This window comes from Ictalurus furcatus, chromosome 25, assembly GCF_023375685.1.
Source record: "Ictalurus furcatus strain D&B chromosome 25, Billie_1.0, whole genome shotgun sequence".
Lineage (NCBI taxonomy): Eukaryota > Metazoa > Chordata > Actinopteri > Siluriformes > Ictaluridae > Ictalurus > Ictalurus furcatus.
The window spans coordinates 811522-830000 of NC_071279.1; the positions used below are offsets into that span (position 1 = coordinate 811522).

At 39.0% G+C, this 18479-nt stretch overlaps 1 protein-coding gene across 1 annotated transcript; it reads right to left on the reverse strand.

Annotated features, from left to right (window-relative positions):
- Positions 1-219: 219 nt before the first annotated feature.
- Positions 220-4469, reverse strand: serpinb1 (serpin peptidase inhibitor, clade B (ovalbumin), member 1). The gene is made up of 7 exons (XM_053614028.1): positions 4264-4469; positions 3710-3898; positions 2752-2889; positions 1780-1897; positions 1516-1658; positions 1241-1408; positions 220-863 (listed from the first exon to the last, which is right to left on the reverse strand). Exons 2-7 carry the CDS (start codon positions 3875-3877, stop codon positions 456-458), a joined length of 1143 nt encoding a protein of 380 aa, XP_053470003.1. The 5' UTR covers positions 3878-3898; positions 4264-4469; the 3' UTR covers positions 220-455.
- Positions 4470-18479: the final 14010 nt, after the last annotated feature.

Consider the following 18479-nt stretch of genomic DNA (forward strand, 5'->3'; position numbering starts at 1 on the left):
TATAAATAACTCTAGCACATATTGCTGGGAGAATCTGATTAACTGGACAAGCATACAGCGAAAGGTGGGGGGGTTAAGTAGACAGTCATTTATAAATAGGAACAAAAATGCCCATATTTGTAAGTGTAAACAAAGATATATTTTTTTAAAAAAGCTAAATTGATGAAGAAAAAAGTCTTTGAGACCTTCACTAAGCTTGTAGTAATGGTACAACAAGCATTCTGTTAAAATCATTTATTGTATGTTTACATTTCAACAGGTTTATTATGTTCTTTCTGTTTCTGTAATGAGAGAACATAGTCAATATATATTACATCAGCGCACATTATCCAAAAGTGACCTCTCTAAATTTCAGAGCACATTTAACACATTTTCTTGTGGATATTATCAATTTTCTTTTATTGATAAACACTTTCAAACAAGGTTTATTTTTCATGGCATTGTACAGTATATCTCTACTGTGGGCCTCTGTACTTCCCAAAGAAGAGGATGCTTTTAGTGGGGTTGTGTCTGATGAAGAAGAGGAAGGGGTGGTCTGCCATGAAGTGCTCCTCTCGTGCCATACAAAAGTTAACCATTACAGCTGTGGCTGCTGCTGCCTCTGTGCCTTCCTCATTTACCTCCACAAAAGCTTTGTGGGTTACCGACGACACAAAAAGACCTCCTTTGCTACTCATGCCCGTCAGATCGGCAGCACTGGCCTGGAACAAAGAGCTCATGCCCATCTTATTCAGAATATCTTTCAAAGAGTACTGCTCTTCCAGCTTGAATTTTGGCAGATGGACGATGATATCGGTCCACCTGTCCATCTTCTCTTGGTTTGTCCACTCAAGCAGTTTGTCCACCGTTAGTTCACGCTCCAGCTGTTAAGCAACAATCACACCGACATGGTCAGGTACTAGTGAGACTATGAATATTGGTATAAGGATAAGTTAGTGCCATACAAATCAGGGGAGTGTCATACAAGACAAAAGAGCTAACGCACCAATAAGACCAAGACATGAAATGGAATAACGAAATGCTTGAGCAGGTCAGCCAGCAACTAGCAGATAACTGGCTTCCTGTCAGACAGCAGCCAAGATACAATCCATATCCAGATACAGTGTTTATGGGATCGTGCATGCTAATAGGCAGTTTAATTTCTAGTAGATGTAAAAATGGCCTTTTATAAATAGATTTTGTTTATCTGCAGACCATAAAGATAAAATAAAGATAAAATCTTGAGGAAGTTTGTGCTGACCTTCTGAAGGGGGTCTGAGCCATCCTCAGACTCCTGAGGCAAAAGCACCACCATACTGAGTTCCTCCTCCACATATGGTAAATCCAGCACCTGCAGCCTGTACTCATCAATGTAGTTGAAGAGGAATTTCTTTGTCTGGTACATCATCTGCACTGGTTTTGTCTCATTCTAATAAACAAGCACAAGCAGTAATGAGCAATAGGTAAACTATACAGAGAACCTGTAGTATGAAGACTGAAGTACTAGAATGTGAATGTGTACTGTGTGACGTCCACCTGATTTATCTTGAAGGGCATCTCTTTAGTGTGTTCAGTATTAAACACATTCTTCCATTTTCCCTTGAAATAAATAGCATTCACCAAGGCAAGTCGAGTCATCGCTGTGACCGTCCCTGACTGCAGAATATCTTTGATTTTACCTGAACCCAAAATCAAACACAACATTTAAGACTTGGTGGTCTTAAACGCAGCTGTTGTGTCATGTGCTTTATGCTGTAGATTTTGAGATAATATTGATGTCTAAAAGGATTTGGTTCTTACCCTCAGTCTTCTCCTCCACCCAGTGGTTGATGAGCTTCCGTGACTCTTCTGATGCTCCAATGAAGTCTACCGCCTGCATGTCAGCTTGATACAACTTCTGAGTGGAGCCTACATATTCCTGCAACAAAAGGCACAACAGAATCAGGACACATATTTCCCCTGCACAATCTCTATCAGATATTCTCGGGGAGGACTGGGACTTTTATGAACCAATTAATTCCTCCCAGATGTAGAATAGGAAAGAAGAGGTTTTCTTTTTTCTGAAAAGGTAAACTCTTTGTTCTGAAAGGTGGGGTCAGTATTTTGGATCATGCGTCTGTCCAAGACAGAATGAACTTGGGGCAGAGTGGCAACTTTCTGGGGTCTGGAATTGGTGAAGATTTGAGCCCCAAGAAGGTTCCGGTCAATGGGAGAACTGAAGTTTGCATCCCTGCAACACGGTCATGAGGATCCACTGTTCTAGTTGCTGCACAATGGACAGATTTTTTGGGGGGGGTCCACTTAGGGCCTGATCCACGAGGTAGACCAAAGAGACCCAGGCATTGGTTAGGTTATTGTGTGATTTTCAAAAACAAGCCATTTTCCATTCTTTTTATAAAAATACTAGTAACTAGTTTCACTTTTCTAAATCAAAAATAAATGAGTATCGCTGAGAAATGTGGATAGTTGCTTGCAATGTCAGTTAAATGACTGGCTAGGTAACGCGAAGGAAAAAAATGTCCATTAGATTCTCTAGTGGGAGCTAGAAGTCTGGCTTGGAAGAGTGCTAACAGAGATGGAGGAAACCATTTTGGGTTGCTGAACAACATAGCGCTGCATATTGTGTGTCACCTGCATATTTTTTGACACAGTATGTTAAAAATGGTTGAACCTCTAGGACCTAATTTTATCCATTATTCACACATCAGAGATCCTACTCATATATTTGTAACAAAACAAACCAAAATCCAGGAAGAGTTTTGGAAGTCTTACAGATGAGAAACTGAAAGTCTTCTCTCCATAAAGCCTGTTGGCCAGTCGGAGGATGTAGGAGGCTTTGGGGCTGTTAATTGCAGAGTTGAGGGTCTTGAAATGGGTGTGAACATCAGGGATCGAACTGAAGGACAAAACCTGCAATGAACAACAGAACCATAAATGAGAGTTCACCTACAGTATATGTCACTATTTCTTCATACGCCTTAAATACACCTCAGGCATTCATTTAAAAAAAAAGAAAAGAAAAACCCTGCAATGCTATGATAATGAAAGGTGCTTGAAGATTACATTTGAAAGGTTTAACATTCCTCAAGAAAATGTAATGCTAAAGATGGAGTAACATGACATGGTTCACTGAGTGTCTGAACAGGTGTGGTCTCGTTATTCTCACTGAGAAACACCCTGGATATGACAGTGTAAACATTGTGTGAGTCTAAAGTTCGTCGTGAAGCTATAAACTTTATGTCTGTGGGTATGCACAGTTACGGTTGTCTATTATGTAATTTATCAGCCACACACACTTTATGATACTGACTGATCACAGATACATTTACACTCATGGCATTTTGGCAGACGCCCATCTCCAGAGCAACTTAATTTAGACAACTGAGCATTTAAGGGCTTAAGGGCACAGTGGTAGCTTGACAGTCCTGGGATTTGAACTCATGACCTGCTGAGCAGTAAATCACCATCTTATCCACTGAGCTACTGACCTCAGGAGACACAGGATGTGCAAATACACCGCATTTTAACGGGTGTTTCACGCATCATTCATTCGTCAACCGTTCATATGATCCAACAGATGAACATAATTTGGGGATTTGACCAAGAATAATAATCATTCACCATCGCACAAAACCTTATTAATTCCCATACAGTCACAATTTTGACATTTTGTGCACACGTTGCCGCGCTGGGTTTTTGTCCTTTATGTGTTTAAGATAAACTCTCATACCTTAGCCATTTCATCAGCAGTGGTTCCTCGGGCTCCTAAGTAGACCATACTGAGTGCGGCGCTGACGCTCAGCGGGGAAAAGAACAGGTTTCCATCCGGGTTCTCGGCGCTTATGGCCCGATACAGGTCCAGCGTGAAGGCACTATTAGCACGGCTCAAACTCTCCATCTTTGATGTATTGATATAACTCTAATTCAAAACATATACAGTTATTTGAATAGCACAGAATACCGAAATCCGTGTATATTCGGTTTTAAAATCAGGAAACTTCATGTAGGAAAAAAGAAAAACAGATGTCAAAGCTGTCTATCCAGCTGCATTGCTTTCACTTACAGAATGTTATTCAACAGCTGGATGGAACATTCTTGCTCAAAATAACAGGTTAAGCTGCACTTCACAGGAAGTATATACACTCAGTCTTTGCTTATTCAAGTGAAATGTGGAAGAGTGGAAGTTTACATTATACAAATCCTGTCCACGAGAAACGTCGGCTGTATATTACTAAATTAATGTAAATTAGAAATGTCAAGAGATCTGGATTTGGAGATACTCACATATGGAAGCTGTGTGAACAGTGAGAATACAGCAGTGACTCCACCGGCTGTGTTAAAGCAGTGCGGTGACACCCAGGAAGTAGTGCTAGGGAAGCGAGACAGAGGAGGGTTATATAAGGGATATGAATATAAGGGAGGAGCATCAGTGGAGGGGAAATTCAAACAAGAAGATAAAAGAACTGCTGTAGTGTAGCATGTTTATGTCACTCACACAGAAAACAGTCTTACTGCTGTTTATTCTTAGCGTACACAGTAGGTTGTTGCCAGATATAAACCTGTAGCAGAGAAATCTAAAGACCAAGGAACAGGTTTGTTTTGTTTTAAATCTTTACATGCCCAGTTTGAAGCCTCTCAGTCCTGTTCTTGGCTGACCGGGGTGAACTGATCAGGGTTCATGGTGGATTTAGAACCTATCCCAGGAACCTATACCAGGCTGTCATACACTTTGGATGGGATGCCAGTCTCTTGCAGGGCACCATGCACACACTCATTAACACATAGGGGCAATTTATTTCAGCCAATATACCACCTAACATGCACAGAGACTCCACATAGACTGTAAACCAGGCTCAGGATCAAACCTGGGACCCTGGCACTGTGAGGATTGAATGCGATCCACTGTGCCACTGAAACATCACTCCATGCGTAGGCATAATATCGGCTCAGATTACATGAATAAATTAAGATTTTCCATAGAGTGTTCAGTTCAGGATATACTGTATATAACCCGTTCATCTGGATTCTGCACTCATAATGAATTCATTCAGGTTGGCAAAATCTTTTAATGTAAATACAGCCAGTGCAATATTTCGATAGTGATATGTAAAGTATTATGTGAAGAAGAAGAAATGCCGGAGACCAGGAGTGGCCTGGCCCATGTGTACTTTATGGGATGGTTATTGTCAGGCATGGGTAAAACCACATATTTTCTTTTTGTTCAGATACAAAAACCAACAATAAACCAACACTCATATTATTAAAAGTAAAAAAAAAGAGTGGGCTAAAGTGGTGATAAAAAAGATATTTGAAACCCTTTGCCTATTGATCCTTTGACTCTTTAAGTGATATTCGGCTATTCGATGACCAGTGCTTCAATTGATTAAATTAGTCTAGTCTTATCACTGTATATCTGGATAGTGCTTTCTGTCTAAAAGGCTTCTGTGAGAGATCTCTGTTCCACTCAAGAAACACCCTCTGAACTCTACTTGTGTGTGTGTCTATCTGGGTGTGTTTTCTTTTCCTGCCAGTGTGACTGATGACCTGCATTACTCATGATTATGGCTTGTACTCTGTTGCAATTTTGCCCTTCTCTTGACTTGTGTTTTTATGTGTTATGTATGAACTGTTACAGTATAGTGCCTACTTGTTACATATCATGCTTTACACAGGTAGTGGGGGCATGGTAGCATGGTTACCTTGGACTTCTGGGGTTGGGGGTTCGAATCCCACCCCACCCTGTGTGCACGGAGTTTGCGAGTTCTCCCTGTGCTTCTGGGATTTTCTCTGGATAGTCCGGTTTCCTCGCCGAGTCCAAAAACCTGAGTTGTAGGCATTTCTAAATTGTCCATAACGTGTGAATGTGTGTGCAGTTGTGCCCTGTGATGGGTTGGTACCCCGTCCAGGGTGTCCCCTACCTTGTGTCCTGAGTTCCCTGGGATAGGCTCCATGCTCCCTGCGACCCTGTGTGAATGGATGGATTACACATACTGGTTAAATAAACTATTTTACATCAATATATTTGTGTAAGAGTCAGTTCTTATGTAAACCTATTAAGAAATGTCAGCATTAACAGTTTATCCAGCTACGGTTGGTCAATGCCTACTCACTATAACTCTCTGCAGACTTCATCAACAATGATCAGTGGACCTGCATAACCTGAGGATTGTTGTTTTTCTTGCTTGCTTTTACACACTTAAGGAAACAGTGATTCACTGTGTAGCAAAATGACATTGAATGAGCACTGATGTATTTAGGTGTGTTGATTCAGTGTTGAGTCGCCTGTGATGAACTAGAATCCCATTCAGAGTGCATTCCTGCCTTGCACCCATTGTTCTCAGAATTGGGTTAGGGTTAGATCCACCGCGACCCTGACCAGGATAAAATGGTTACTGAAGATGAATAAATGATTCGTTCTTGAATCAGCATCAGGGACGCCTTAAATGCAAAATTGCTGTTAAAATCACCTCTTGCAGCCTGAGCACTTAAAATCAATGATTCTTGATCACCTATTTCAGAAGTCCAGATATTACTTCCATAAACATCTACGTCACAATTTGAAATATCAGCATAATGCCATAATTTTACATTTTTAATTCATTAAAAAAATTAACTATATTTTATCTTGTCACTTCAGGACATAAAATTGTTACAGTGAAGAATTCTAAAGGGTTCATAAACTTTCAAGCACCACTGTATAAGAACAGTAAAATAATAACTAAACATTTCAATGCTTAGTGGTTAGCACGTTCACTCTCACACCTCCAGGGTCGGGGGTTGGATTCCCACCGTGGCCCTGTGTGTGTGTGTGGAGTTTGCATGTTCTCCCCGTGCTGCGGGGGTTTCCTCCGGGTACTCCGGTTTCCTCCCCCAGTCCAAAGACATGCACGGTAGGCTGATTGGTGTATCTAAAGTGTCCGTAGTGTATGAATGGGTGTGTGAGTGTGTATGTGATTGTGCCCTGCGATGGATTGGCACCCTGTCCAGGGTGTACCCCGCCTTGTGCCCGATGTTCCCTGGGATAGACTCCAGGTTCCCCGCGACCCTGAAAAGGATAAAGCGGTATAGAAGATGGATGGATGGATGGATTTTCAGTTGTACAAAATGTAATTTTATGATTCGATTCTGTGTTGACTTGTTTTTGTTTAAAACTTCTTTCATTGGCTAATGGTTTACTACATTCCACACAACGCTGTTCAACTGCACACTGATACTGCTGCGAGTGTGAATTCATATATGTATACTCTCGCTCATATTTCGAGCCCAATGCTTGTTGTCTCCACTATTCAACAGTCGATTTCTCATTAATATGAGAAATATGAGAACATTCTTGAAAAATGGCGAGTGAGCATCTTGTTTGGTGAGCATTTGCTCTTGTTGTTAGGAGCTAAACTTGAGTGTTATTCCTTATGTTTGAGATTATTGAAAATATTTCTCCTATTAAACGCCATTATACAGTAACTACACTAGCTGTCACCTGCTGTGACATCAGCACGGCAGACACAATACAGCACAAACACGCAAATGAGCACCAGGATCGCTAAGCACACCACAGAGTTCAATATAAATATATTTATTGTTTCAAGGTGGACATTTTCTTTAATACAGCTTCTTGAAAAGCTGACCTAGAAGACTCAAGCTCTCAAGCTTCTGTTGTAAGTTGTAATCTCACTGCTGTTAACCTGAAGAACAACAGAGCGTGCACAGAAAAGACATGTGCTAAAGACATCATGGACATTCAGAGATCGAGGCCAAAGCTGTTGGCACCCACTCGTACAAACCCTTAATTAGAGCGCCATGCTGGAGTGGGACCTGCTTTGAAAGAGTGTGCCAGAGATTCATATAACAGAAGAGAGTTGACTTAAATAACATGTAATTAACTGTTTAAGCAACGTCACATTCCATTGTGTTTTTAAGCTCTTCAAACACTTCTGTACAGGTACAGTACCCCGTCAGACTTCTGTATCTGTGCTGAGGGTGAGATTATTGCAAACACTGATACAAATATACAATCCAAGCGATTTTAATTCTAAATAAATGCACTGCACTTGTACAGACACAGAATGATTATTATGAAAGAACACAAAATTATTGTTTAATAAACATAGCTTTTAAACAACTTACCCATACCATAACAATAGCATATTAATTGAATGACAAATGTTGTCTTAAAAACATCCTGATATGACAGATGAAGAATAAGTTACTATATTAACACAATTTGTTCGCGCATACAGTATATGGGTAAGTGGACCCTCTACAATCATTTCCATGTCTGTTATGTTATTATTATCATATTACCTATATAACTTCATTTACTTTATATACTTTCATTTCATTTAAAAGTCATTAGTAGCACTTTTTCTGATGGTTTCTCTGGTTTTGAAAGTTGTTTTCGTTTAAATCCTCTATGAAATTCAATTCTTTAAATGTATACTATATATCTTTGTGTAACATGTGACATGTATATGAAATTTTATGAAGTTGGTTCCATAGTGCCGTGGTCATCTCATGTGCTTTACATACAGACGGTCCTGGGTTTGACCCCCAGTGTATTTCCTCATTTGTAAGATGCTTTGGATAAAAACGTCTGCTGAATGAATAAATGTACTGTAAATGTAATAGAAAATGTTCAAATAAAGTCGAGAGGTTTCAAATGATCTAACCAAAAAATTAAGCCAAGGACTTTTATGCATGCAGTTGCATACAGACATTTTTAAATTAGATTGTTGCAAGACATGTACATCACAAAACACACACACACACACACACACACACAAATTATTCCTTAATGGATTGTGTATATGTCCTGGCTTCAGTTTCATTTCAAATATTGGTTAGATTAAATGTGTGTACATGTGCATTCACAAGTATCTACACATTATTAAAACACATTTATTTACATATGAAACTGCTGTTTCTTTATTAATGTGTTTCATGATATTCCTACTGTCACAAGAAACAAGAGAGGAGGAGACGGGCACACTGAAGGCTGCCACGTATGATATTCTGATTACTTCTATATTCACATGCAAGGCACATATAATCTACACACAGTAAGAAATGTACATAACTAATCATCTGGTGAGGGTGTCACAAGATTAACGTCATGTAGGTGAGGACGGATGCAAGCGCAGATAAGAGCTTTTAATAGAGAGAGGCAGGCAGACAAATCCAAATCATGAGACGATAGCGTGGTCGAAAACAGGCAGTGGGTCAGGCGGTCTGTAAACAGGCATGGACTGGGCAAGGCAAGAATCGAGAACGAGAAACAAGAAGCAAGATCAATGACCATGAAACAAAATGAGGAAACAGGGTACAAACGCCTGGTGCGGTGATAACACTCAATACTTCACAAAGTCACTGAGATCAAACAGTCTCTTGATACTGTGGTTGTGAGTGCTGTGAATACGATGCAGGTGTGCGAGTAGAATGAACGAGTGTTCTGGGAGTTGCAGTCCATGGCGGCCATGTTTGTAGGCCACAGTGCAGGATGGGAAACGTAGTCACTGGTTTGCTGTGATACCACAGACGGAATGTCTGTTTTTTTTTTTAGCTTTTATAACATAAATGATAACAGGATGTTTCATGGATGTTCCACAAGATTAAATGTAACTATTAATTAACATTATGTATGTTAATTAACATAATTAACATAATGTATATTATTATGTGTTGTTTTTCATGAGAAAATTTTAAAATGTTGGCTTTGGCAAATTGTTGTGGTATAAGCAGAATTATTTCCCCATGACACTCTTTATTTCCCTGCCGTGTTTTATTCCTTACTTTATATCGCAATCCTAGTAGTGACTAATGGACACTTAGTGTTTGGAGTTGTGTAACGTGCATTAAGCAACACCAAATGGTCTGCTTGAAAAGAATATTTATTTGTTCTTGTACTTAAATGTTTTGCAAAACACATATTAAGAGTTAGCAGATGTAATCTAACTCCCAGTGAACAAACTTAAAGTTTATCAAGATGGCACAAGAGATAAAGCTATAGTACATAAGCAACAAAGATAACTTGTTCCCTGAGGAATAGCAAAATCAGAGGAAGTCTTTAAATAAGAACATAAATAAAGACAGCCAGATAGCTACAGAGACACGACCACACTTGTGTTACACACAGACAGCACCATTTAGAAGTCAGATTAAACCCAAAATAAGTTCATCATACCAGCAGGGTTTTACCATTTCAGCACCTCACACACCGCACGTCATCTGCTGGATCTGTGTCTGTCTGCTGGCAAGCAACCAATTTCAAGTAGTTTTCATGTGTTTGCATGTGTTTATCTGCTCTGAATGGGTGCGTTAGGGCAACAGTGGAAAGAGCTTACAGAGTATACGTTCTTTTAAAAAATATATGTACACATTCAAATACAGTGTTAAGGCAGCGCTTCGACCTAGAAGCACAGGGCCATTATTTTCTTTTTCTTTTCTTACAGGATTCACTTGATTTGTTTTAGTTTATTTACATTTCATAGCTACTCATTAATATATATATATATATATATATATATATATATATATATATATATATACACACACACACACACACACACACACACATACTTACACATAATATATATATATATATATATATATATATATATATATATATATATATATATATATATATATATATATATATATACAAGTACCAATATTAGTAAGAAAGATATCTTATATTTTGGTGGTATATTTGGTAGGTATAGTAAAAAGCACAACCAAAATAATTACAGACAACTGCAACACAACTACTTATACAAATAACACAAATAATACATATATACACTTTTACAGAGAAAAGCTGAGATGGGCTGGAAAAAGAAAAGATGTTCAAGTAGTTTATGAGAGACAACCAGCTCGGCTAAAATGAAATATCCTTCTGGTTTTAAGGTTAAACTGCTTTTCACACTTCGGGAAAAAAAGGGGTTTCTTAAGGTCTTCTTGGATAATTCTTCTCGGCTAGGTAAATGTTCTACTTGGATCTGCTTCTCTTAGGGAAACACTCTGTCTTTCTAAGAACGTACTGTCACACACACACACACACACACACACACACACACACACGCACACAGACACAAAAGAACACATGCTGCTGAAATTCCAAATGCCCTTACACTCCTCCCTCCTGCAAACACCCCCCCCCCCACCTCCCCCGACATGCAACTAATTCAGCCTAGTGTTATTGAGTGTATGGTCACTCTAATACTCACCTCTGAGTCTGCTCAGACTGAGGACAACACACTCTTTGACGAACAGGGAGAAGGGAAAGGTCGAATCCAAATTAAAAAAGGTGTTGAAGGAGATGGGAGGAAAAGAGGAGAAGATTTTAAACAGTGCTAAATATCAAGTGTAAGTAAAAAAAAACGGAGTGAGTGTGGTGAGTCAGGTTTTATACTCAGTATTGTGGAAGCCCTTGATGCTATCGGGGGTCTGAGATTAAATTTTGCTTCATCAGGACATACTGCAGAGGCTTACCCTAATTAAACTTGAGCTAACAGCGGACACAGTATATATTACAAAATCAACACACACATTACCTCTAGCTTAAGCTTTTCTGCTGAATAAATGATTCCCGTGTGTTTACATGTCACTACATGTGTGTTCATGTGCCGTGTGTATTCATCCAAGGGGAAAGCTGGGTCCTTGTAATTTTACACTGTGGCATTTGCATTCAGCTGTGGGAGTGATGATAATGAAAGAAGAGAACAGCAGGATTGACATTCAAGACATTCTCTCTCTCTTTCTCTTATACTCTTTTCTTCTTTCTGGATGTGGTGCACTTGATGCATTTTTAATGAATTACTCCTGAAAAAATGAACTCTTATTTGTCACCTGGAACACTGCGGATCTGTGTGAAGGTCATAAGCAACTGTTGTGTTTTCTCACACCTGATTCAACTGATTATAGATATTGAATCAAGGGAGAGAATTGTTGGGGGAAAAAAAATGAATGTACTAAGCTGAAGAAATCGTGATTTCATATTCAGTGGGATCTGGATTAAACATAAACAAGTTTACAGTGTGTCACATAAACAAGTTTCATTATTTATTAGCTAATACATCAGTATATGGTGTATGTGTATATAATTTTTATGACTGTTATTTTGGTATTTTCTGGTGGGATTCTGCTTGGTTTATGTCTGGGACACCCTGAGCTATAGATAGAGCGCATGCTTTGAAGTAGTTTTTTATGTCTCCACGGTGCAAAACTTTACCCACCCATATGCTGCCAAGTATAAACTGTCAATCAAACTTAACGGAGAGGAAATGGTGCTCATAATTTTAAAATCTTTTGACTGCATACCGGTCCTACTGAGTTACTTGTTCAATATGAAACTAATTAATGTTCACTGCTATGTCCTGAGGCATCTTATATCATTTTGTAATGATTTAGTTGTTTTGATATTTAAAAAAAATTTTTATCCAAAATAACATCTGAGCAAAAACCTATTATGTTACTGACACTAATGACCGTGCTGCGTGTTGACATTTAATCTTCGGCTGAGATAAATCACTTTAACTGATGTTGAAAATGAATAGCTAAAACAGTGATTAATGATGGCTGGAATAAATGCATTGGTGATTATTTATTAGATAGGTAATGCTGTAGTTGTAATATTAACATCAATTATAAATGCATTTGTAATTATTTATTAAGTGGGGCAGTGGTGGCTTAGCAGTTAAGGCTCTGGGTTACTGATCGGAAGGTCGGGGGTTCAAGCCCCAGCACTGCCAAGCTGCCACTGTTGGGCCCTTGAGCAAGGCCCTTAACCCTCTCTGCTCCAGGGGGCGCCGTATCATGGCTGACCCTGTGCTCTGACCCCAGCTTCCTGGCATGCTGGGCAATGCAAAGAAAAGAATTTCACTGTGCTGTAATGTAGATGTGACCAATAAAGACTCATTATCATTATAGTGGACTTTGTACACACTGGTACACATTTTTTATACGTGGAAGCAATTATATAAATAGGACTGAAATAGTGTTAAATGATTCCACTTTTTTTTTTCTGGAGTGTTTTTGCAAAGGCTTTTCACTTTTTTGTGACACAATTTGTGACTGTATTTGAACTTAATTTCATGACACAAATGTAAACCTGCACAAAACATGCTCCCACCAGATTATTTTTGTGGCAGAGAGAGAGAGAGAAAGAGAGAGAGAGAGAGAGAGAGAGAGAGAGAGAGAGACAGACAGACAGTGACAGCACCTCAGCGATTTTTTTTAATGTTATAAAATAGAGAGAGTGTTGACAGACAGACCGATTATCTTTGATCACAGTGGCAAGAGTAATCCAAAGCCTTTGAATACTGCATTAAAGAAATTCAAATGACACACATTAACATAGCACTCTGTCCCATGGCTTGACGCACAAACATTCAGAGGGTTATATTACAATAAGTGCAAGAAAATAACTGAGAGTGAAGCACATCAATAACTAAGATACACATTCTTTTAAAAAATAACTTTTTATTTTTACATGATCGCAACATTATCTGTCATTTTTATACAAAGTGGTTATGAATGCCATTCAATTATATAATTATTTTTTTAAAAAAAATTCGACAACCAGTTAGCACCAAAATACCACATTTGTCAGGATATCTCTCTTGACGTTTAGTAACAACTGCTAAGGGAATGGATCAGTACCACTTAACATCTTTGTCATTGCTGTGGATCTTGCTTAAGCTCAGGCGCCGGAGTTGATTCAGGATTATATGGGTTGAAAATAGAACATTATTCATTAACTACTTTGTTAGGGAAGCCTCCCAGAGCGCTGAGACTAGTCCATACTTTGGAGTTTGAACATTGTGTTACTTCATTCATGGATAATTAACTGTGGCTGTGTGACCTTTAGTGAGGTGGTGCCTTGGGAATGTCGTGTAAAAGAGGACATTTTGACACTTTGCCTGCAATGCTATACTTCTATAATTACTATATGCTTACTCTATAATTAGAAACACCACACTCGCCCTTTAACTCATGATCCGTTCTATATTCATTCGTTTTAAATGTGAATTTGACTTATAGTACATATTATTTCAGGTGCGTTCACACAAACAGCAGTCTCCAGTCACTGCACTATGAAGTTACCAGTAGGCGTTCCTACTACAGGTCGCCATAGTAGCAGTTATCAGTGGGTGGTGCTACTACAGGTCGCCATAGTAGCAGTTATCAGTGGGTGGTGCTACTAGCATTCCAGTGTTGACAACAGATCAAATTTTCTTGCCGCTTGAATGAAACATTCTGGAGGGAGAGCGTTTGTATATAAAATTCATGGGTGTATATATATATATATATTTATATATATGAATCATATGCTACTAGACGAAGGAAAAGTAGTGTGTGCTCTTTGCCATTGTGGCCACATATCTGCAGCGAAAGTGCAAGCGCAGGACTGTCTGAGCAGCGTGGCGGATCATGAATCACGGCCGCTCTACCGTCTTCACTCCCATACGTAGTCACTGCACCAAGTCGCTCCAAATTTGCATGAAGTTAAACTTTTCTCAGCTTTGTCGCATTGCTGGACACGCCCACATTTAGCCCCCAGTGTTTTGCTGTCTACGTTGAAAATGAATGGTCTCTGGTCGCTTTGTCGCTGCGAGTCACTGTACGTGAGAACTTACCTTTAAACGTATTTATGTAAGCCAGATTTTTGGGAAGCAATCTTGGCTCGTCCATCGCTCCTGCTTTCTTTTGATCGTCTGACTCGTTCATCTCCAAGTTTGCTCTATCTCCTGATCCATCCGTGTGCTAAAGATGATCTGGAGGATGCTATTCCATCTCTTCCTAGTCTATAACTTCTTACCTGGCAGTGGTTCACTACTGATTTCTTACACTTACCCTGGAATACTGATCCCATTCTCGATGATGTATATATCTGTGAGGTGACTAACCAGCTGATCCAGTACTGCTCCAGATTTTCTTTGCCAAGTCCAGTGCATTAAGACGATCCCTTGCTCTCTACCAGATACGGTGTTTTCTCCTTTGCGTGCTGCTCTTCTCTCAGCACTGGCATTGCACGTTAAGGACAGCAGGGTCTGACTGTGCTAGTTGTTATTGTGTGACTGAATTATTAGTCGTTCAAAACTGTGGGTGCTTGCCGTACTGCCAGTGCCAAGAAGACAAGGAGACTATAATATGCCTCACTTTTGAATCGCTTCTGAAAAAAAAAAAAAATTGTCTGTTGGTTAACAAAAGTAAAATGTTTCTGAGATTCTCACATCCTTTTCAACCACCGAAGGTCAAAATCTCTCAAGTACTGTTTCCATGATTAATGCCTCTTAGACTATATTTATCTGATCTCATGAAGCATTATAATTCACCCTGTGCCTGTTAATCCTGAGGGTCACTCACAGCTCAGCTGGTGGAAGGTGTTTTTCCTAAATTAAATGGAATTGCATCCAGATAACATTACTAACGCTATCCGTATAGGTATTTTCTAAAAAATAATAATCGTAATTCATGAATGATTCTCGACTGGTTCAATAATGTGCCTTATCATAAATACATTGTTTTAACCATCCACTTGTTTATATGCGGAATAATATTCAGAACGAATACTGCTGTAAAAATATAAATAAATAATTAGAAATAAAAAGAAATAAACAAATTAAAATAAATGAATTAACTAAATCATAAACCATGTTGGTTGTTTTCATAGTAGTAGTATCAGCAGCAGCAGTAATATCATCATCATCATCATCATCATCATCATCATCATCATCTCTTTCCTTCTTTCCTGGCAGCTCAGACATGTCTGCTGCAGAAAGCAAGCACAGCAAACGTGGTCTCTCTGATGCAGTGAGCTCACCTCTGCCACATCCTGCATATCTGAGCAACCATGTCTCAGTGGATGGAGAAGGTAGGAGGTCACCCATTGGTCGCATGGACTTCTTCCGACACCTGGAAAGAGTGGAGACTCTGCGCTGCTACTGGGAGCTCAAACATGTTCAGCTGAAGGGTCTAGAGCAGGTATTCCTCTCACATATGAATAGTCAGACACCTACAACTACACCTCTGGCCTTACCAGCCCCAATATTATCATAGTATTGCATGACATGTGTGTATTTTCCACTTAAACTTCTAAGATCAGTTGCTCCGGACACTCCATCAATACAGTATATAACATTTCCTCTTATATTACTCCTGTGCAGAGTTTTTCATGTACTGACTGTGTCCATTTGGGTTTATCAGCTACTCTACTAAATCTGAGTGTGAGTGTGTAATTGTACCGCACTGCAGGTTGTCTTACTATCTTATGTCTAGTATTCCTGAGATATGTTCCAGCTTCCTCATGAAGAAGAAGTGAATGAATGAATGAATGAATGAATGAATGAATACAATCATCCTTTTGCCCATCTCAGTGTTGTCTTCTTTACTTTCTTACTTGAAAATAGTTTTACTGTACTTACTCCATAAGACTTACTGAATACTCTACTAAATATGGGCTGATCTTTGGAGTTCCAGAGCTAGAGAAATCACAAGTGATAATTATAGGTTGTGTTAATTCTTTCTAAAAAAAAATTTTTCCCCCTGAACATTATTAAAACACACCACTAGAGGGAGCTGTCATGCTGTTATAGTTCTCAATTCAGTTTCTAGGTCTTTTTGGTATGAAGTATCAGAAGATATTATGGCATGATGGACCTTCAGTGTAATCACAACCTTGTAGTGTAGTATTTCAGTAGGGCCTACAGTTGATGATATGTGTCAGTGGTACTACAGAAGGCTCATAAAACTCATTCAAACCTCCAAACACTTTTACGAAACACCTTTTAAGTTATCCTGATAGCAGTGTTTTGGTCTGTACTTTCATTACTGAAATAAAATATCTTCCAAATCAGAAGATAAAGGCCCTTGGATATTCCGTTGCCTGTGATATAACCTTTTGTTTTTGAAAAGCACTCTAGAGCACCCTGGGGTACCGTCTGATGAGAGCAGGGGTGCAGTGTAAAAATCCTTCAAACATTTCTAAAATGCTAAACTGTGTATAAAACATGTAATATATATGATAAATATCTGATGTCTGAAATAATAACACAGACAGCACGTCAACATCAGTGTGCGTGTGTTTTATCTCAGCTTATCTTTTTTGCCGCACGCCCCCTCGCCCTATTGCGAACGCGTGGATTATAAACCACGCTGTCTAGCATTAGTGTTTGTGTAGGGTGCCACACATTTTTGAAAAATTTCAAAGGGTGCTGTGACTGAAAAAAGGTTGGGAAACACTGCTCCAAATGACTTTTAACCCAAGATCAGGACCCCACCTTGCTTATATAATCCTTGTACAGTCCTTTCAGGAGAAATGCTAATGTTGACATGAATTTTGATCAAATAAAGTCATAGAAAAGAATGGCATGCATTCGGCAAATGATCATTTAGAGATCAAGTATCCCTTTGTGTTTATGCAACCCCTCTAGTATTATCTACTCTGTCTGTATGTTTGAGATGAAGTTGGAGCTCTGCAAAGCTGGGCGTTTTAGCTATTAGTTATTATTAGTAACTTTTTAAAACAAAAATATCAAATAAATACCCCCAGAAATATCTTCCTGAGACACAAGGAAAAATGTCTCATCTAATCTTGTTTCGTTACCTACCTATTTGGGGTTTTAAAAAAATTCTACAATTTAGACTTTTTTTATTTTATTTTTATTTTTAATTTTACAGCATGTCCAGTGCAGTGGACCACAGGACCATTTTAGTATGAAAAGACAGCCAAACATAAAAAAAATGAACAGATTATGGCTGTAGAGTGATATTAATCCTAGAATAAATTCAACTAAAAAAAAAAAAAAACAAAAACAACAAAATATCATTCTGGCTTGTCTCAGTTGCTTGTTATTGCAGGGATGATAGCGTATTTTATTAATAAAATTGAACTCGTAGTCATTATATGTCCATACAATGTGATGGGTCCTCTTGAATCCATTTAATGTGTTTATTTGGGCAGTAAACAGCACAACCTATTTAGAAACAAATCCAGTTTTGTTTCTCATTCTTCCTTTGCATGACCTACTTTTAGCAGTGATAGTCCTGGAAACATTTTCTCTTTTTGATAATGCAGAGAAACATCTTGCATTTGGTATACCTCATGAACGTCTTGCTTTTGCAGCCCTTATTTCTGCATCTTCCCGCATGGTTGATATCTACCGTGTCTGGCATGTGCATGGCTCCTCGTCTGCGCACAGGTGGTTCTGGTTACGGGATCCTCATTTTAGTTGGTGGCTCAAACGTTTCGTTGCTGTTTTCACTGCTGTCATCAAGTTCTGGACTCTCCAGCGACTCTTCAGCCAGGTGCAATTTGAAGTCCAGGTACTGTTTGGTGTTCTTCGCTTTGTTGTCAGACTTGTATCGGATCCAGGAGTTTGTGACGGCAACGTCAAAAAAGTGAGTAATTGCACGCAATGTCCATTTCTTGGTCCTATTTGATATGCGATAAAAGCTCAGCACACGGTCACACAGGTCCACGCCACACATGCCGTCATTATACTGCC